This window comes from Pistacia vera, unplaced genomic scaffold, assembly GCF_008641045.1.
Source record: "Pistacia vera cultivar Batoury unplaced genomic scaffold, PisVer_v2 Contig303, whole genome shotgun sequence".
Lineage (NCBI taxonomy): Eukaryota > Viridiplantae > Streptophyta > Magnoliopsida > Sapindales > Anacardiaceae > Pistacia > Pistacia vera.
Genome location: NW_022196117.1, coordinates 530,255 through 551,573, shown reverse-complemented (window position 1 = coordinate 551,573; position 21,319 = coordinate 530,255). Strand labels below are relative to the sequence as shown.

Genomic DNA, 21,319 nt, shown 5'->3' with positions numbered 1-21,319 from the left:
GTGAACAACCTTAGGAGAAAAAAGGCGTCGTTCGTACATTAATTTAGAAGCCCGGCAACGGTTTGGTTATTGGATTTAACACACTTCCCACTGTGTTACATCCACTTTGATTTCAGGGGAAGGACCCCCACCTCCCTCCTTTCTCTTCAAAACTGACCAAACGACAAAGACAAATCTCTCTCTCTCTCTCTCTCTCTCTCTCTCTCTCTCTCTCTCTCTATGTTGCTCTATGTATTGTTGCCGACTCGTTTAAGGTATTGGTGAATTGTGTTGTGGGGTAGCATTAGTGTGAGAAGAGTATTAAATAAAACACAGTAACAAGCAAAGCTAATTCCTTTGGCGTAGGTTATAGTCTACTTGCTGCCCTACAACACTAGGATAGACATCCGAATCCTGTGCCAGAGATTGGCTGACTTGTGACGACATCTCGACACTCCCTTTCAAACTATCGACATTGCCACATGTTGCTCTCTCTATATATATGTCTCTTCAGCTCTCAAGTCCTCAAGTCCACGAATAATGGACTGTTTTTCAAATGATAACATCAACTCAACTGGGTCGTCGTCTTCGGGTAGCAGCAGCAGCAAGGGCAAGAAGAGGGGTGGGAACAGAAGCAAAGGAGTGATGAAGCTGTCGACTGATCCTCAAAGCGTGGCTGCTAGAGAAAGGAGGCACCGAATCAGTGATCGTTTCAAGATCTTGCAGAGCTTGGTTCCAGGCGGAACTAAGATGGACACAGTGTCCATGCTAGATGAAGCCATTCACTATGTGAAGTTCCTCAAGGCTCAGATATGGCTTCACCAAAACCTTATGAATTTTGTCGATGAAGACCCTTGTACTTTCCTTCAAACTCCCCTCCATTTCCAAGAGGGTTTCAGTACTACTTTCAACTCAAACATTACCAACTACTCGCCTCCAGTAGTGCAACCATCAGTTGTGGTTCCGTCACCACCTCAAGCTAATTTCCAGGATTTTAATTACTTCCAAGGTGAAGAGACACTGTATTTAGATGACCAAACGAAATACTAGTTTAGTAGTTAGCTTCGAACTCTCTCTTTCTCTCTCTCGTTATGCGAGTGTACGGATTCTGTGTGGAATTGTGGTGATGTTAGGAGCCAGCTACGTGCTTAAAATAATGGGAAATGATATGAGTAGTAGGCTTTGTTCTGTGTTTAGGTATAAATATTCTGTAGTACGTTATGTATGAGTATGAAAACTCTTAACAAATCGTCTTCTTGTAGCTCTAGATATGGAAAAGAATCTCCTGCCCCGAGTAGGTTATATTATATTAGGATGCTGCTATATACCTTTTACTCTATTGGAAATTTATGTGAAAACACTCCAAATTAATCACTTCCTCATGAAATTTTTATTTGTTTGGCCGGAACCGGAAAGTTGCTCATAGACTCTTTTGTCAATGAATGAATGAATAGTTCAAGCCCTCTCCTTAATTTATAGTTCTTTTATGCATGCAGTTTCTTCAATATAAATCCTCTTTTCATCTTGGGAATGTAGGTAGAATATGGCGTACTTGAAGATCTTGTTCACCTGCTCCTAGTTTTCATTACTGTTCACGTACGATAACCCTCGCCGGACTAATATTAATTAATATAAATTGCTTTTCTTTTCTTTTGAAACAAGAAAGAACTTTTATCAATTTCAAGATTCAGAATCTGTAAAACCTACCGACTCTGTCATTTTAAATCTCACTTTCTGAGCAGAAACCGAGAAAGAGAGAAAGGCCCCCAGCAAAATGAAAAGGGTGGAAACATCAGATTGATTTTCTGGTGAAGGTGAACTTATAAAACTTTTAAATATACCTGAAAAAATAAATTGACTGTAAAGGGAACATATAGTTTTGCATTAACGTGTTAGAAATGAGATGGAGATGAACAAGTCAAACCTTTGAAATAGCAAAAAAAAAAAAAAGTTGGTGAAATTAAATTAATTAATTGTCTTTTCAGTCCTCGAAAACTTTATTATTCCAAATTGAACCCATTGATATCTAATAGGACCAGCCTTTATAGTTTGCTGAGCCCACAACAATACACTATTGAGCCCATTTAAAATTTGTACGAAGTAAAAATCTTGACCTATTAATTTCCAACACATGCAACAATTCTCCCGTTATTACTATTTCTTTTACTTTCGAATTTCAATTCAACTAGAGATCTTTAGCACCATATAAAAAGAAAAAAAATTTACACTAATAATATTCATAAATTTTTTGTTCAAAATACATGCAAATTTTAAAAATTAAAATTTGCCAAAAGGAAGGAAAATATCATTGTACCCTCATACATTTAATACAGCTTGGAAGAATTAAGTTCTTTCAGAATCATAGACCCTTGATTTGAAGTTTCATAAATAAGGATGGCAACGGAACGGGGCGGGGCGAGGTGGGGCGAGGCGGGGCGGGGCCAGGGACGGGGAAAGGGGATTCCTTGTCCTTGCCCAGTCCCCACTATAGGGATGATTGGGAATCCCATCCTCGCCCCATGGAAAAGGGTTGATCCTTCCTTATCCTCGTCCCGCCCTATTCTACCGAAAAACATAATTGTTTAGGAAATTAAAATTCACACCAACTGAATCAACCCAAGCTTCCAATTTTCTATTCACACCACCAAGTCATAAAAATTGTATGAATCTTACCTATAATAGAACTGAGAAATGGAGAAGCTGTAATTGAATTCTATAACTAAAGGCTAAAGACAAGGAGAAGGTGATTGAGTGAAGACACAGGAGAATCAAGAAATGGAGAAGCTGAAGAGTGAAGACGACAGAGACGAAGAGGCGACATCGTAGCGAAGATAACTTGAAGAGTGAAGACAATGGAGATGAAGCCATGGAGGAGGTTTAGAGAATTAGGGTTGGTTTGGAAAAAAAAATATGGGTTATATGTTGCAAAAGGTAGATATGCAATTATCTTAATGTTTAAGGGTATTATTGTAAAATATGGTTGAGGTGGGTCGGGCAGCTATCCTTGACCTATCCTTGTCCTCGCTTATTGCGGGGAATCCTAGCCCGGTATGGGGCAAGTTGCCATCCCTATCCATAAACAATAATCAAGCAAGGTATGGATAAGGCATTATCAAAGATATACAATTAATGATCTTTTATAATATTGTACACAATATGATATAAAAATTGTAATATTTATGGACTATAAGTTTATTTGTCTAAAGTAATGTATAGTACAATGATATTATCTTATATAGGTTTTATGGTATATATATTTTAATGATAATTTGACATGCTCTTTTAATATTTGATTAAAACTTGAAATGGTTTCAAATTTATTTACTTTTTTTTTTTTTTCCAATATTTGAAACTCACAGAAGTCATATATATATTTGTTAATTGAAATGTCCGAGCTAATATATATATTCGTTAATTGAGGTGTTTGGGCTAACTCACGACATGCGTACCTTAACCAATCTTCAAAGGAAATTATTGTATAGTAAACTGCCATCGTGAGACTTCGAGTAACTGTTTACCTTTATTATTGGGTTACCCATAAGTGGATACTAAAGTCATATTTTAGCTATGGGTTTAATGAACTTTTCCCTTGAGTTTTCATAAAATACCAGAAATAACAATTTACTCGTTATCGTTGGTATTCCGTTAAATTTTTGTTATTTAATTTAACGAATTAACGGTAAGATACAGCGAGAAGGGGTCAATTGGTATCTATGATAGCTCATAGGGAAATTATTATTAAGGAAATCTCAAGGGTAAAATTGTAATAAACTCTTGTAGGCAGTTCTAGCTATATACATATTTGTTTTAGAAGCCTTGCCTGTTCGACGAAATTCCTCATTCAAAACTAGAGCCGCATAGCAATTATTCGTGCGAATTTAAGCACCAAAATTTGATACACTCAGTTGTATACAACATAACACAGTTTTGTTTTCAGGTTCTGTTGCCATCACCCCTGCTCCAGGGTTGATGCTTTTTGTATTGTATGTACAGAACAAAATACAAAAGGAGAAAGGAACAAAGAAAGCTTAACTTTTAACGGAATGTGCCTATGAAGAAGATGAGGATGAAGTGGAAGTAGAAGACGATATGGGCGGTGATTGATGGCAAGTACATGTAGGATCATGAACAACACTTTTCCTTGTAACGTCGAGTTTTGAGCAAAACACACAATACCGCCCGCGAAATTCTTTGGTTTGCGTTTCATCAAAATCAACGTCGTCTTCATCTGTGTTTTCGTCTTCGAAATATTCCTCTGCTTCGATTCTTCTTTGATGAGAAGTCTTGTACATCAACCCAAACATGGGGAGAATCACCATTAGAAGTTCGTCGATGATGTGATCGTCGTACCATTGGTTTACTTTGTCTGAAAACATCAAGGGTGCAACAACTACTGCTGAACCTATCCCAAATGCAATTCCAATAACTATGAACTGCCAATCAAATTCTTTACTTAAAGCTGGCGCTGAATGTTCTGACTTGCTGGAATTTGTTGTGCAATTATTTGTCAAAGGAGGGCCACATAATCTTTCATTACCCTCGAAAGATGTTGATGAAAATGATTGGAGCTGAGTACCTGATGGTATCTTTCCCACAAAGTGATTATTTGAGAGATTCACGAATGAGAGGAAATTTAGGCTTGCAAGTTGTAAAGGGATTTCCCCACTCAGGTCATTTACTGAGAGGTCCAAGGACTCCAATTGTCGCAAGTTTCCAATAGCTGATGGTATGGTTCCTGTGAGAGCATTATTTGACAAGTTGAGAACATAGAGTGATATGAATTGTCCCATCACTTCTGGTATTGGCCCTTCAAGTTTGTTGCTTGACAAGTCAATGGAGGTGAATATAGTTAGGATCTTCACTAGCTCCATCTCTTGACCTTTGCTGGTAACTGTTACTGAATCCTGGTAGTATNATATATATATTCGTTAATTGAGGTGTTTGGGCTAACTCACGACATGCGTACCTTAACCAATCTTCAAAGGAAATTATTGTATAGTAAACTGCCATCGTGAGACTTCGAGTAACTGTTTACCTTTATTATTGGGTTACCCATGAGTGGATACTAAAGTCATATTTTAGCTATGGGTTTAATGAACTTTTCCCTTGAGTTTTCATAAAATACCAGAAATAACAATTTACTCGTTATCGTTGGTATTCCGTTAAATTTTTGTTATTTAATTTAACGAATTAACGGTAAGATACAGCGAGAAGGGGTCAATTGGTATCTATGATAGCTCATAGGGAAATTATTATTAAGGAAATCTCAAGGGTAAAATTGTAATAAACTCTTGTAGGCAGTTCTAGCTATATACATATTTGTTTTAGAAGCCTTGCCTGTTCGACGAAATTCCTCATTCAAAACTAGAGCCGCATAGCAATTATTCGTGCGAATTTAAGCACCAAAATTTGATACACTCAGTTGTATACAACATAACACAGTTTTGTTTTCAGGTTCTGTTGCCATCACCCCTGCTCCAGGGTTGATGCTTTTTGTATTGTATGTACAGAACAAAATACAAAAGGAGAAAGGAACAAAGAAAGCTTAACTTTTAACGGAATGTGCCTATGAAGAAGATGAGGATGAAGTGGAAGTAGAAGACGATATGGGCGGTGATTGATGGCAAGTACATGTAGGATCATGAACAACACTTTTCCTTGTAACGTCGAGTTTTGAGCAAAACACACAATACCGCCCGCGAAATTCTTTGGTTTGCGTTTCATCAAAATCAACGTCGTCTTCATCTGTGTTTTCGTCTTCGAAATATTCCTCTGCTTCGATTCTTCTTTGATGAGAAGTCTTGTACATCAACCCAAACATGGGGAGAATCACCATTAGAAGTTCGTCGATGATGTGATCGTCGTACCATTGGTTTACTTTGTCTGAAAACATCAAGGGTGCAACAACTACTGCTGAACCTATCCCAAATGCAATTCCAATAACTATGAACTGCCAATCAAATTCTTTACTTAAAGCTGGCGCTGAATGTTCTGACTTGCTGGAATTTGTTGTGCAATTATTTGTCAAAGGAGGGCCACATAATCTTTCATTACCCTCGAAAGATGTTGATGAAAATGATTGGAGCTGAGTACCTGATGGTATCTTTCCCACAAAGTGATTATTTGAGAGATTCACGAATGAGAGGAAATTTAGGCTTGCAAGTTGTAAAGGGATTTCCCCACTCAGGTCATTTACTGAGAGGTCCAAGGACTCCAATTGTCGCAAGTTTCCAATAGCTGATGGTATGGTTCCTGTGAGAGCATTATTTGACAAGTTGAGAACATAGAGTGATATGAATTGTCCCATCACTTCTGGTATTGGCCCTTCAAGTTTGTTGCTTGACAAGTCAATGGAGGTGAATATAGTTAGGATCTTCACTAGCTCCATCTCTTGACCTTTGCTGGTAACTGTTACTGAATCCTGGTAGTATAATTGGGTAAGTCCCAGGAACTCAAATCGAAGGTGCTTGAGATTTGATTGGGCTTCATCTTCATCAGCCATCATTGCCTTCCAGGTTGTTAAGCATAGAGCTGGTAGTTTTCCACTAAAGTTGTTGGAAGCTAAGTCGACAATCTGAAGCATTGACCAGTTGCCTTGTATCTCTGGACAACCAATCTTTCCATAAAATTTGTTGGATCGCAAGACTAGGACACGAAAACTAGAGATTTCCTTTAACCAGCATGGAAAATTGTCAGTGATCTGGTTGTTTCCAAGGTCTAACACCTCCAGCGTTGTGCAATTAGCCAGAGATTTAGGAACCCTTCCTTCTAGTTGATTTCCATTGAGATTTAGCGTTTGCAATGCACAATTTCCTGGAAATGCATCAGGAATAGTTCCAGTGAGATTGTTTCTCCTTAAATTTAGAACACCGAGAGCCTCGATCTTTTGGATTAAACAAGTTGGTATCGTGCCATTCAAATTGTTCTCTGACAAGTCAAGAACTTGAAGATATGTGGAATTGCATATTGTTTCAGGGATAACTCCTGTGAGGCTATTGTTTGAAAGGGAAAAGAATATGGCGACTGGGAGAAAAGTACCAATGTCAGCTGGGATGGAAGTAAAAAAATTACATGAGTAATCCACATAGATTGCAGACTGTGGTGGCTTTGGGATCTCTCCTTGGAGCTTGTTGAAGTGTAGGTCAAGGACACTGAGATTGGAAAGATTATATGGTTCTTGCAGACCCACCAGAAGATTATGTGAAAGGTTTAGATGGATGAGATTGCCATTACCAACTCTCCATATCCAGTTAGGTATTTCTCCCGAAATTTGGTTGTCTGAAAGATCTAATTGATATAGGTTTGTTTGGTTCCTGAGGTCAGGTATCATGCTCAGGTTGCAAGAAGCCAACTTCAATGTGCTAATCTTGGGGGGGAAAGAGCTACCACTACTAGCATTCACTACTAAGCTGTTGTATGAAAAGTCCAGCCTTGTAAGATTGCTAAGCTTTTGAACCTTATCTAGCTGTACAGTGCCATTGAACTTGTTGGAAGAAAGTAGGAGAATACTTAGGTGTTTGAGTTCAAAGATAGACATAGGAATATGCCCTTCTAATCTGTTGCCAGTTAGATCAAGGGTTTCCAACACAGAGGTGGATGGATTTAAAAATTCAGGAAGTTGGCCCTCGAATTGGTTGTTAGCAAGCTGAAGCTGCTTCAGCAATGGCCTTGAAAACAGAGATGAGGGGATTTTTCCTTCAAGTGAATTGTTCCATAAGTCAACATAAACAAGATACAAAAGCTGTTTCCAGTCAGTGAATGAGATTGCACCAGTCAAATGGTTTTGAGAGAGATCTAGATAGGAGAGATTTTTGGACATATGAAGAGGTGGGACTGGACCAGTGAAGTTGTTCAATGACAAGTCCAAATAAACTAATTGGGTGAGATTAGATAATGAAGTGGGAATTGGTCCGGTGAAATTGCAGCTTGTGAGCTCTATTCTTGACAAACTTTTAAGCTCTCCAATGGAATCTAGCAGTGGCCCCGACAAACTTGTTTCTTGAAGCATCAAGGATCGAAGAGAATTATTTCGAGGAAAGTCTGGCAAAGATCCCTGAAGTAAATTGTTATGCGATAAATCAAGAGTCCCTAGTGTTGGTACCTGCAATATCTTTGCTGGAAATGTTCCTTGTAGCCCACAATTACTGAGATGCAAGGAGGTTAAATTGGAGAAATTCGCCAAAATGTCTGGAACTGGGGACGATAGATTGTTCTGATTCAGACGAATTACTGAGAGTGACTGAAGGTTCCCAAGGGATAAATCTATAGGGCCTGAAAGAAAACAGCTGGACATGCTCAAAACTTGCAGATTGGGCAGTGAAGAAGATAAAGCTTGGCACCATTCATTTCCCTGGGCTGATATATTTACACCATCAAGATACAGTTCTCTAATCTCTGTGAAGTTCTGTAGAAACGTGCTTAAGTTCGGATTCTCAAGTTTCAAGAGAGAAACTCCCACGAAGGTAAGACTTGACAAATCAAGTGTAACCAACTTTGTCATGCCTGAAATCGAACCGGGAATCTGTCCTGCGAAGCCAGCATTAGAAAGATTCAGATAAGTCAAGTTTGTGAGATTGGCCAACCTGGACGGAATTAGAATTGCATTGAATTTATTATAAGCCAAATTTAGGCTATTCAGATTCTGAAGAGCGAATAGACCAGTCGCATTCTCAATTCCACCGGAGATTGATTCATTGCTCAAGTTGAGACCAATAACATGCCCAGCGTCATCGCAGTCAACACCACTCCAATTACAACAATCTGAGTTTTGATCCCACTGCGCCAGATTTACAGATGAATTAGAATTGAACACGACGCTGTTCTTGAGTTGGAGTAACAATGACTGCTGATCACTCTGACATTGTCCAGAAACCAAAACTACAGAGATGCGGAAGCAGTTGGCTAAAAAGAAGATCAAAAAAAGCCATGACGGTAGATTTCTCATTGGTAACTAAAACCAAAAACACCCATAAACTGAAACTTAAAGGACATACAATCTTGTTGTGACTTTAAGAAGTTGCATACCCACTAACATGAGTTTTTGGCTTATAGCTTCAAATTATGGCCGACCAAAACTGTGTCAAAGTTGGCAGGAGACGGCAACCAAAGTATGAACTGGAGGTTGAAGAAGAAGCAACAATGGAGAGAAATTCAACAGAATAGAATAGTCAACATATGAGAATATTCAAAGTAGACAACGTGTAGTATTTTTTTGTAGTATTAGTTGTCAACTAGTTTATCATCTTACAAAAGGGCTCCACGGTCGACTTTATTATTTAATCGATAATGTTGTAGACTTTTGTGTGCGGTAGCTTCAATTTGAAACGTCTTATTTAATAAGAAAAATCAAAAACCAACTACTCCCCAGTTTTTCAACATTGTCATAGATTTTGGCTCCCAGTACAGGGTTTTAGGTAAACATCCAATTATTAAAAATAGACCCTCAAACAGTTTAATAATATAATAAGATTTGCTAAGGGAAGTACTTGTAATATTATAGTTTTACTACATTTAGCAGTCGTTCAGTTTAACTCTTTTGATGTTTCAGTACATTTTGATACTTTATGCATTTATGATTGATGTTAATTAGAAATATACGTGTTTGTTTTATGAGTCATACCTGTTCGACAAAATTCCTCAACGAGAACTACTGTTGAACATTGTAGTGCTTCATGGCCATTTAAATACTAAAAATGATACTCAGTTTTATACAATATAAAGCAATTGTATGTTTTCAGGTTCTGTTCTCATTACCCCTGCTTCAGGGTTGCTGCTCTTTGTATTTATGTACAGAACAAAATACAGAAGAAGAAAAGAACGAAAGAAAGCCTTACTTTTATCCACGTGCCAATGAAGAAGATGAGTATGAAGTTAAAGAAGAAGACATGAGTAGTGAGTGAAGACAAGTACATTTAGGATCGTGAACAACCCTTTCCCTTGTAACGTTGAGTTTAGAGCATAACACACAATACCGCCCGAGAAATTCTTCAGTTTCTGTTTCATCGTACTCATCATCGTCTTCATCTGTGTTTTCCTCTTCGAGATCTTTCTCTGCTTCAATCCTTCTTTGATGAGAAGTCTTGTAAATCAACCCAAACATCGGGAGAATCACCATTAGCAACTCGTCGATCATGTGATCGTCGTACCATTGGTTTACTTTGTCTGAAAACATTAGGGGTGCAACAACAACTGCTGAGGCTATCCCAAATCCAGTTCCAGTGACTATGAACTGCCAATCCAATTCTTTACTTAAAGCTGGTGCTGAATCTTCTGACTGGCTGGAATTTGTTGTGCAATTAATTGTCAAAGGAGGGCCACATAATCCTTCATTACCCAAGAAAGATGTTGACGAGAATGATTGGAGCTGAGTACCTGATGGTATCTTTCCCAAAAAGTGATTATTCGATAGATTCAGGAATGAGAGGAAATTTAGGCTTGCAAGTTGTAAAGGGATTTCCCCACTCAGTTGGTTCCATGACAAGTCAAAGGACTCCAGTTGTCGCAAGTTCCCTACAGATGATGGTATGGTTCCTGTGAGAGCATTCCGTGACATGTTGAGAATATAGAGTGATTTGAATTGTCCCATCTCTTTTGGTATTGGCCCTTCAAATTTGTTGCTTGACAAGTCAATGGAGGTGAATATAGTTAGGATCTTCACTAGCTCCAACTCTAGACCTTTGCTGGAAACTGTTACTGAATCCTGGTAGTATAATTGGCTAAGTCCCAGGAACTCAAATCGAAGGTGCTTGAGATTTGATTGGGCTTCATCTTCATCAGCCATCATTTCCTTCCAGGTTGTCAAGCATTTAGCTGGAAGTTTTCCACTAAAGTTGTTGGAAGCTAAGTCGACAATCTGTAGCATTGACCATTTACCATGTGTCTCTGGACAACTAATTTTTCCATAAAATTTGTTGGATCGCAAGACTAGAACACGAAAACTAGAGATTTCCTTTAACCAGCATGGAAAGTTGTCAGTGATCTGGTTGTTTCCAAGGTCTATAACCTCCAGCATTTTGCAATTAGCCAGAGTTTTTGGAACCCTTCCTCCAAGCTGATTTCCGTTGAGATTTAGAGTTTGTAATCCACAATTTACTGGAAATGCATCCCAAATAACGCCTGTGATTTTGTTTCTCCTTAAATTTAGGACCCCAAGAGAGGGGAACCTTTTAATTAAACAAGTTGGTATCGTGCCATTGAGATTGTTGTCCGACAAGTCAAGAACTCGAAGATATGTAGCATTGCATATTGATTCAGGGATAACTCCTGCGAGGCTATTGTTTGAAAGGGAAAAGAACACGGTGACTGGTAGAAAAGTGCCAATGTCAGCTGGGATGGAAGTAAAAAAATTACATGAGTAATCCACATAGATAGTAGACTGTGGTGGCTTTGGGATCTCTCCTTGGAGCTGGTTGAAGTGTAGGTCAAGGACACTCAGATTGGGAAGCTTATATGGTTCTTGCAGACCCACCAGGAGATTATGTGAAAGGTTTAGATAGATGAGATGGCCATTACCAACTCCCCATATCCAGTCAGGTATTTCTCCCGAAATTTGGTTGTCTGAAAGATCTAATTGATATAGGTTTGTTTGGTTCTTAAGGTCAGGTATCATGCTCAGGTTGCAAGAAGCCAACTTCAATGTGCTAATCTTGGGGAGGAATGAATAATCCCTACCACTTGCATTCACTACCAAGCGATTGTACGAAAGCTCCAGAGTAGAAAGATTGTGAAGCCTTTGAATTGTGTCAAAATGTATGGTGCCATTGAACTTGTTGGAAGAAAGTATAAGGACTTTAAGATTATGGAGTTCAAAGACCGACATGGGAATAGGCCCTTCCAATCTGTTGCCGCTTAAATCTAGGGTATCCAACAGAGAGGAGGATGCATCTGGAAAGTCAGGAACTTGGCCCTCAATTTGGTTGCTGGCAAGCTGAAGCTTCTGCAATGATAAGATATCAAACAGGGACGGGGGAATACTACCATCAAGGGAGTTTAAACTCAAGTCAACATGAGCAAGATTCTGAAGCTGTTCCCAACTGGATGGGATCGCACCTGTCAACCGATTACGAGAGAGGTCTAGGTAAGAGAGATTTTTGGACTTGTGGAAAGATGGCATTGGACCAGTGAACCTGTTAAATGACAGGTCCAAATAAACTATTTGGGTGAGATTAGCCATCGAAGTGGAAATTGCTCCAGTGAAATTGCAATTTGATAGCTCTATTCTAGACAAATTTTTAAGGTTGACAATGGAATCTGGTAGTAACCCCGAGAAATTTGTGAATGTGAGCATCAGGGTTCTAAGAGACTGATTCTGAGGGAAGTTTGGCAAAGAACCTTGAAGGAATTTGTTATTTGATAAGTCAAGATGCTCTAGTGTTGCTAACTGCAAGATATTTTGTGGAAAAGTTCCACGTAACCCACAATTACTGAGACGCAAGGAGGTCAAATTCACGAATTCAGCTAGAACTTTTGGAACTGGAGATGACAAATTATTCTGATCCAAACGGATTACTGAAAGTGACCGAAGTTTTGCAAAGGAAGAGGTGATAGGGCCGGAAAGAAAACAGCTGGACAAGCTCAAAACTTGTAGATTAGGCAGTGAAGACGATAGAGCTTTGCACCATTCACTTCCATGAGCTGATATATTTACACCATCAAGATACAGTTCCCTGAGCTGTGCGAAATTCTGAATAAGCAAGCTCAAATTCGAAATCTTGAGTTTCAAGAGAGAAGTGGTCGGGATCTCGAGTTTCAAGGGAAAAGTGCTCGAGTTCGGGATCTCGAGTTTCAAGGGAAAAGTGCTAAAGTTGGGGTTCTCGACTTTCAGGGGAGAAAGGTTCAAATTCTGGTTCTCAAGAGAAGATCCTAAGTAGTAAAGACTTGACAAATCAAGAGTAACTAACCTTGCCATGTTTGAAATCTCAATAGGAATCTGCCCCCCAAAGCCAGCATTAGAAAGATTCAGATAAGTCAAATTTCTGAGATTGGCCAACCTGGATGGAATTTGAGTTGCATCAAACTGATTATAAGCCAAATTTAGGCTCTTCAAATGCTGAAGACCGAATAGACCAGTTGCATTCTCAATTCCACCGGAGATTGATTCATTGCTTAAGTTGAGACTAATAACGCGTCCAGCCTCATCACAACCTACACCACTCCAATGACAACAATCTGTGTTTTGATTCCACCGCGCCAGATTTACAGATAAAGTAGTATTGAATACGAGGCTGCTTTTCATCTGGAGTAACTGCAATTGTTGATCACGCTGGCATTGGCCGGAAACTGAAACTACATCGGTGCCAAAGCAGTTTGCTAAAAAGATGATCAAGAAAAACCATGACAATAGATTTCTCATCGTTTACTATAACCAAAAACGCTCATACAAATAAAACTTGCGGAACAGAAAAAATCTTGTTGAGAATTTAACAAGTTGCTTGCATCCCCAATAGCATGATCTTTCAGCTTATAACTTTAACTTAGGGCCGACAAAAATCTATGTCAAGTTTGGCTGGAGGCAGAAACCAAACGTATAGAATGGGAGGTTGAAGAAGAAGCAGCAATGGAGAGAAATTCCAGAGAATGCGAAGGTCAGCAAGAGTGCTCAGCGTAAACGTCACTAAGGGCTCAATTTTGAAACCAAGAAAAATCAAACCAACAGGATTTTTGTGAAGATAAATATTTTTAGAATTATAAATAATTATCAAATACTACCAACTTATCTAATTGTAATTTTACATAACTTTTTTATTTTTATTTTTGGGTTTGTCAATATAATTTTGAAATTTATGTATTGAAGTTATGACTGATATTAATGGCAGGCACCCAACCGCGTAACTTGAGACATTTCAAAATTATGACTTAATATTCATTGCGAAAATTTGACTATAATAATAGGTAAGTTTGAAAACATTTGAGTAGTTCATATGTCGAGTTGAGCAAGTTTGAACCTAATAATATTGGATTTGAGTTTATTCGAGTTCGACGTATTATATAATATTTTAATTTTATTTTAATATTTGAAAGCCTTTACCTCGGAGAAATGGTTGGTTTATTCGGCCGTATTTTGGCTTAGCAAATATAGTATTATGTTTTATGAGCCTCACCTGTTCGAAAAAATTCCTCAGTGAGTCGCATTGCTATGCTTCATGGCAATTTAAGTACCAAAAATGATACTCAGTTTTATACAACATAACAAAATTATGTTTTCAGGTTTGTTCTCATCACCATTGTTGCTTTGTGTATTTTATGTACAGAACAAAATAGAAAAGAAGAAAAGAACTAAAGAAAGCTCAACTTTGATCAAAATGTGCCAATGAAGAAGATGAGGATGAAGTGGAAGTAGAAGAAGAAATGGGTGGTGGTGAGTCATGACAAGTACATTTAAGGTCGTGAACAACCCTTTTCCTTGTAAAGTCCAGTTTAGAGCAAAAGACACAATACCGCCCGCGAAATTCTTGGGTTTCCGTTTCATCGTAATCATCGTCGTCTTCATCTGATTTTTTGCCTTCGAGATCTTCCTCTGCTTCAATCCTTCTTTGATGAGAAGTCTTGTAAATCAATCCAAAGATGGGGAGAATCACCATTAGCAATTTGTCAATGATGTGATCGTCGTACCATTGGTTCACTTTGTCTGAAAACATTAGGGGTGCAACAACTACCGCCGAGCCTATCCCAAATCCAATACCAATGAATGTGAACAGCCAATCAAATTCCTTACTTGAAGCTGGTGCTGAAGGTGGTAACTGAATTGGATTTGTTGTGCAATTAATTGTCAAAGGAGGGCCACATAATCCTTCATTACCTTCGAAAGAAGATGCTGAAAATGTTTGGAGCTGAGTACCTGATGGGATCCTGCCCACAAAGTGATTGTTTGAGAGATTCAGGACCGAAAGGAAAGTAAGGCTTGCCAGCTGTGTAGGGATCACCCCATTCAGCTGGTTAGCTGATAGGTCCACGGACTCCAGTTGTAGTAAGTTCCCCAAGGATGATGGGATTGGGCCTGTGAAAGCATTATGTGACAAGTTGAGAAGACGGAGTGATTTCAATAGTTCTGTCTCTTCTGGTATTGGCCCTTCAAAATTGTTGTTTGACAAGTCAATGGAGGTGAATAAAGTTAAGATCTTCACTAGCTCCAGCTCCAGACCTTTGCTGGTAACTGTTACTGCATCTTGGTAGTACAATTGGCCGAATTTCAGGAACTGAAATTGAAGGTGCTTGAGCTGTGACTGTGCTTCATCTTCATCAGCCATCATTGCTTTGCAGGTTGTTAAGTACTTTCCTGGTAGTGTTCCACTAAAGTTGTTGATAGCTAAGTCGACGATCTGAAGCTTTGGCCAGGCACCATTAATCTCTTGACAACTGATGTTCCCATAAAACCTATTTGATCGCAGGACTAGAACGCGCAAGCTGGAAATATTCTTTAACCAGCATGGGAATGTATCATTTATTTGGTTGCTACCAAGGTCTAAAACCTCCAGCATTGTGCAATTACCCAGAGATTTTGGAACCATTCCTTGTAGATGATTTCCATTGAGATCTAGCGTTTGTAATGCACAAGTTTCTGGAAATGTATCAAAAATAATTCCAGTGAGGTTGTTTCTTCTCAAATTTAGAACACCAAGAGTCTCGCTGCTTTGAGTTAAACATTTTGGTATATTGCCATTGAAACTGTTGTTTGAGAGATCAAGAACTTGAAGAAGTGTGGCATTGCATATTGATTCAGGGATAGGTCCTGAAATCATATTGTCTGAAAGGGAAAAGAACACGGTGAAAGTAAGGGAATTACCAATTTCAGTGAGGATGGAAGAAAAGGAATTATTCGAGTAATCCACATAGATAACATCTGGGGAAGGAAGTGGTATCTTTCCTTGTAGTAGGTTGGAGTGCAGGTCCAGAACAATGAGATTGGGAATAACATAAGGTTCTTGCAGACCCACCAGGAAATTATGCGAAAGATTTAGACTGTTGAGATCTCCATTACCAACTTCCCAAATCCAATTAGGTATTTCCCCAGAAATTTGGTTGTCGGAAAGATCTAACTGAAATAGTTTTGATTGGTTCTTTAGATTAGGAATTACCTTCAGGTTGCAGGAGGCCAATCTCAGTGTGCTAATCTGGGGAGGGAAAGAACCACTACTACTAGCATTCACTGTCAAGCTGTTGTATGAAAAGTCAAGGCTTGCAAGATTGGTCAGCCCTTGAATCTTATCCAGCAGTACAGTTCCAGTGAAGTTGTTGGAAGAAAGCAAGAGGATAGCAAGTTTTTTTAGCCCAAAGATTGACAAAGGAATGGGCCCTTCTAGTCTGTTGTCACTCAAAACTAGGGTATCCAACCGAGAGGAAGAGGCATCTGCAAATTCAGGAACTTTGCCCCTGAATTGGTTGTTGGCAAGCTGAAGCTTCTGCAATGATGGGATTGCAAAGAGAGACGAGGGAATACTACCATTGAGGGAGTTGGACCCCAAGTCAAAATAAGAAAGATTCTGAAGCTGTTCCCAACTGGATGGGATCGCATCAGTGAACAGATTATGAGAGAGATCTAGGTAAGTGAGATTTTTGGACATGTGAAAGGATGGGATCGGACCACTGAAATTGTTAAATGACAGGTCCAAATAAACTATTTGGGTGAGAGTGGCCATTGAAGCGGGTATTTGTCCTGTAAAATTGCAATCTGATAGCCCTATTCTTGACAAATTTTTGAGGTTGCCTACGGAATCTGGTAATGTCCCTGAGAAACTTGTGGAACTAAGCATCAGTGTCCTAAGAGACAGATTCTGAGGAAACTGTGGCAAAGAACCTTGAAGTAATTCGTTGTTTGATAAATCAAGATTCTGTAGTGTTGGTACCTGGAAGAACTTTTCTGGAAATGTTCCAAGTAGCCTACAGTAACTGAGCCGCAGGGAGGTCAAATTCATGAATTCTGCTAAAAACCCGGGAACTGTAGAAGACAGATTATTCTGATCCAAACGGACTACTGCAAGTGAACGAAGTTCTGCAAGGGAAGTGCTGATAGGGCCCGAAAGAAAACAGTTGGACAAACTCAGGACTTGTAGATTAGGCAGTGAAGATGATAAAGCTTTGCACCATTCATTTCCCTGGGCTGATATATTAACCCCATCAAGATACAGTTCGCTAATCTCTGTGAAGTTCTGAAGAAACGTGCTTAAGTTTGGATTCTCGAGTTTCAAAACAGAAGATCCCAAGAAGTTAAGACTTGACAAATCAAGTGTAACCAACTTTGTCAGGCCTGAAATCGAACTGGGAATTTGTCCTGCGAAGCCAGCATTAGAAAGATTCAGATGAGTCAAGTTTGTGAGACTGGCCAGCCTGGACGGAATTTGAATTGCATTGAATCTATTATAAGCCAAATTTAGGCTATTCAGATGCTGAAGAGCGAATAGACCAGTCGCATTCTCAATTCCACCGGAGATTGATTCATTGCTCAAGTTGAGATTAATAACATGTCCCGCCTCATCACAATCCACACCACTCCAATTACAACAATCTGTGTTTTGATCCCACTGCGCCAGATTTACAGATGAAGTAGAATTGAACAGGAGGCTGTTCTTGAGTTGGAGTAACAATGACTGCTGATCACTCTGACATTGTCCAGAAACCAAAACTACATGGCTGAAGCAGCTTGCGAAAAAGATGATCAGGAAAAACCATGACAGTAGATTTCTCATTGGTAACTAAAACCAAAAACACCCATATGACTGAAACATAAAGGACATAAAAATCCTGTTGTGACTTTAAAAAGTTACATACCCACTTACATGACCTTTCGGCTTAATAGCTTCAACTTATGGCCGACCAAAAACTATGTCAAGTTTGGCAAGAGAAGGCAACCAAAAGTATTGAGTGGAAGGTTGGAGAAGAAGCAACAATGGAGATAAATTCAAGAGAATAGTTAGGATGGTCAGCGTATGAGGTGTTATTCGTATAGGGATTTTCTGTAGCATTAGTTAGTGGTCGACTTGTTTATTGTATTATCATACAAGGCCTCAAAGGTCGACTTTTTTGTTTAATAAATAATGTTGTAGACTTTTGTGTGCGGTAGCTTCATTTTGAAATCTCTTATTTAATAAAAGAAATCCGCTCACCAGTTTTTAAATATTGTAATGAATGATGATCAGCAATGAGCCGTAGATTTTGGCTCCCAGTACAGGGATTTAGGTCAACATCCAATAATTATTAGAAAGAGACCCTAACAGTTGATAGATATTTCTGAAGGTAAATATTTTTAGAATTATAAATAATTGTCAAACATACCAACAAAGGGGTTTTGATTTTCTCTTAATTAAATTAAATTTTTTTTATATATATTTAAGTTATGATTGATACTAATAGCGGTGAGTATATATCTAGAAATTTGACTGTAAAAATAAAGAAAGAAGAAGAAAAGAGAAAGAAGTAAGATCTGTGTTGGATGTCTATCCACTGAACCGAAGAGGAAAAAGAAGACAGTGAGTTTCACATAAAATTGAATACGAGGGTATTATATTATATCGTCAATTATGATTTTGTACGGTGTGCTTACGACTCTTGTGAAGTGGGCACCTCTGTCCATGTCACATGAATTAAAGTTAACGACTTTTTCTCAGGCTTCATATTACTTTCTCACCTGCGTATTTTTTAAATGGTTCGTTTGAATATGGAGTCGTTGGAGAGGTAAAATTTATAAAAAAAATTACTTAAGTTTATTAATTATTTTGGATAAGGTTTTAGAATAATATTGGGTAATTAAATAGGAGAATATTACAAAACAAAATTTAAAAATTTATAAAAAAGTTCCTAAGTTTGATAATTTAACTAAATACTTCAATATATAAAAATTTTGTAAAATGACAAGAATATCTCTACCACCCGCAGTGCTAGATTTCGGCTACCACCATCGAAATCTGGTAAAAAAATTGTGTTACGACATATATCGGTTAAGTCTGGTAGGTATGGCGTAGATATGGCCTTTTTCGGTCAGATCTAACCACGGATCTGGTTAGAAAATACCAGATCTATGGTCAAATGTGGCCGTCGACGACCGCAAAAGTCCATCTTATGGTCGTTGTTGTCGGTCAATGATGGCCAAGATTTGGTCGTTAGATCGGTGAATTGTCGGTAAGTTTTGGTCGTGGTGTAGGCCGTTGTAACAGATTCCGACTACCACCAACAGTGGTTGTTAGATTCTGGCAAGTATGGGTGGGTGGGGGTGTTTTTGTTAATTTTTAAATTTTTTTCTAGGTGTATTTTTGAAATTAATAAACTTAAGAGGTTTAAAAATAATTAAAAAATATACTAATATTTCTCAAATAAGGTACCAAACAATATTTTGAGAATATGGATAGAAATATGGAACCAAATGCACCCAACAGAAAACAAACTCAATAGGACTTTTGAAGATAGAAGATCAATAAATCCTTTGGTGATAAAAGGTTAAATTTTGGTGATTGAGATTTATCAGAATTTGATTTGGGAGGGGCAATCACATAAATCTTAACTACTCAATTGCTTGTGATTGACATGATCCACGAGAATATGATTTGAAGGATTTTAGTGAGTGACATAAAAAAAAAAGAATGATAGTGGTATAAACTCATAATGATACCAAAATAAAAAATAAAATTTAAATTTAAATATTAAAAGTTTATGACTATTTATTATTTAGGTGCAAAAAGTCGTCCACTCAAAATTTTCTAAAACTTGGTGTGACTTCCTTGTCAGCCTGCAGTCATGTCGGACCTTGGAAATGTGGATGTTGAAAAGGTCATTCTTTTAATTTTCGTTAAACTAATGCTTCATCTTTTTTATCCAAATAAAAACTACTTTATATCACACCGCCATTAAACTGCGAATGAATTTTGGTAAAAGTTTCAGAAATTTCACATTAAGTTTCATGGATCTTTCAATTCAAGTTTACAAACAGACAAAAACGCTGAAGAAGATTGAATTGAAAAGTCTCATGGTGAAACTTGATGGGGTTTACCAGAACCTGTAAACAGTCAACATTTGAATTTTGATTGCCATTTAAAGGGAAAGATAAGTTTATAAGACATGCCAACGACTTATTTCATGTAAGCTAGAAATTAGTACTCAGTCTTAAATAATTGGACCCACCTCCCATTGTTTCCAGTAGACTTGATGAATTATTTTTGGAAGTCTGGCTCCATGTTAGGTAGAAATATAATTTCGCCATTGATAGTTTACTCGACTTATAGTCACATACGACACGTTTGTTATTTACTCTAGTAATTACTAAACTCTGAAACATTGGATACCAAACTCTTTCCTGGAATCCATTATTTTCCATCTCAACTGTCATTTTATGTGGGATTATAACGGGCACAAATAGTCCGGGGTTAAAGAGTCTAAAATGTTGAAGAATCTGGGCTGGAGAAGCCAGTGGAGATTGGTAAAATTCCACTTGTCTGCCATAACTTCTTGTTTCTAGAAAACTGAATCTAACCCTTTAAGATTAATGCAAAATCTTTTTTAAATTTAAGTCTTCAAATGATAACAATTGCTTCTTCATGTGTGAACTAGGAGAATCTAACATAATATTAAGGATAAATTAAACAAAGATGGAGTTTGATATCCATTTGGTTGCTTGTTGAGGCCCTTGCCGTATAGCCAAAGAATTATTAAGGACAATCAACAAGAAGACAAAGAGAAAGCATGATTCATGATCCACTTGCATTAAACGAGCCGCATGTTGTTTTCATGGAGCGTCAAGGCTAAGGCACCACTGGTTGGGAGATAGTGTCAAGGATAAGGCACCACTGGTTAGCAGATAGACTTTGAGGGATTATTAGTGAAGAAGGAAATTTGGGACGCTGGCCTTGAAAGATTGGGTTGAAAGTCCATTTCAGGAGTTATTTTCTATCGACCTTTTTCCCACTAATCATGCCAAATTCATTGACCATTACGCGTTGGTAACGAGACTTTATTGTATTAGTTCCATCAATCTTGGCTGAGTTCATGTTATCGTTGTCTTTTTCAAACTTCTTTTATAGATTTATCTGACTTATCCCCTTAGTAAAGGCCAAGATTCCCCATAGCTTCCCATATGAGACTCCTAAAAGGCTAGAGTGATCCATCCGGACTCGATAAATTCCACTTGAAAAAGATAGTTTGACAATTCCATTTGAGAGGGGACCCTGAAGAGAATTGGGTTTGCTTTAGAGACAATTTTGTATGAGGCTAATTTGTCCTATCCAGAAGGCCATCTCCTTACACGAAAGGAGACTCATCCTCCTTAAATGTCCTCTTTAATGGTTCAATATGGCACAACCTCCTTACTCATCCTATGAACCCAGTTCTTTGATTCAATAACAGAACAAAATTTGCACTA

General features: G+C 38.2%; 4 protein-coding genes across 4 annotated transcripts; 1 reads left to right on the top strand and 3 right to left on the bottom strand.

The window, feature by feature from the left end:
* The first annotated feature begins 477 nt into the window (after window positions 1-477).
* Window positions 478-1,263, top strand: LOC116135777 (transcription factor bHLH140). The gene has a single exon (XM_031421491.1). The coding sequence runs from the start codon at window positions 520-522 to the stop codon at window positions 1,027-1,029; it is 510 nt and encodes a 169-aa protein (XP_031277351.1). The 5' UTR covers window positions 478-519; the 3' UTR covers window positions 1,030-1,263.
* Window positions 1,264-3,856: 2,593 nt separating this feature from the next.
* LOC116135782 (receptor-like protein 7) lies at window positions 3,857-9,573 on the bottom strand. The gene is made up of 2 exons (XM_031421496.1): window positions 6,368-9,573; window positions 3,857-4,850 (listed from the first exon to the last, which is right to left on the bottom strand). Exons 1-2 carry the CDS (start codon window positions 8,921-8,923, stop codon window positions 4,029-4,031), a joined length of 3,378 nt encoding a protein of 1,125 aa, XP_031277356.1. The 5' UTR covers window positions 8,924-9,573; the 3' UTR covers window positions 3,857-4,028.
* Window positions 9,574-9,596: 23 nt separating this feature from the next.
* LOC116135783 (receptor-like protein 7) lies at window positions 9,597-13,581 on the bottom strand. The gene is made up of 2 exons (XM_031421497.1): window positions 12,840-13,581; window positions 9,597-12,707 (listed from the first exon to the last, which is right to left on the bottom strand). Exons 1-2 carry the CDS (start codon window positions 13,328-13,330, stop codon window positions 9,815-9,817), a joined length of 3,384 nt encoding a protein of 1,127 aa, XP_031277357.1. The 5' UTR covers window positions 13,331-13,581; the 3' UTR covers window positions 9,597-9,814.
* Window positions 13,582-14,254: 673 nt separating this feature from the next.
* LOC116135792 (receptor-like protein 33) lies at window positions 14,255-18,008 on the bottom strand. The gene has a single exon (XM_031421511.1). The coding sequence runs from the start codon at window positions 17,658-17,660 to the stop codon at window positions 14,265-14,267; it is 3,396 nt and encodes a 1,131-aa protein (XP_031277371.1). The 5' UTR covers window positions 17,661-18,008; the 3' UTR covers window positions 14,255-14,264.
* Window positions 18,009-21,319: the final 3,311 nt, after the last annotated feature.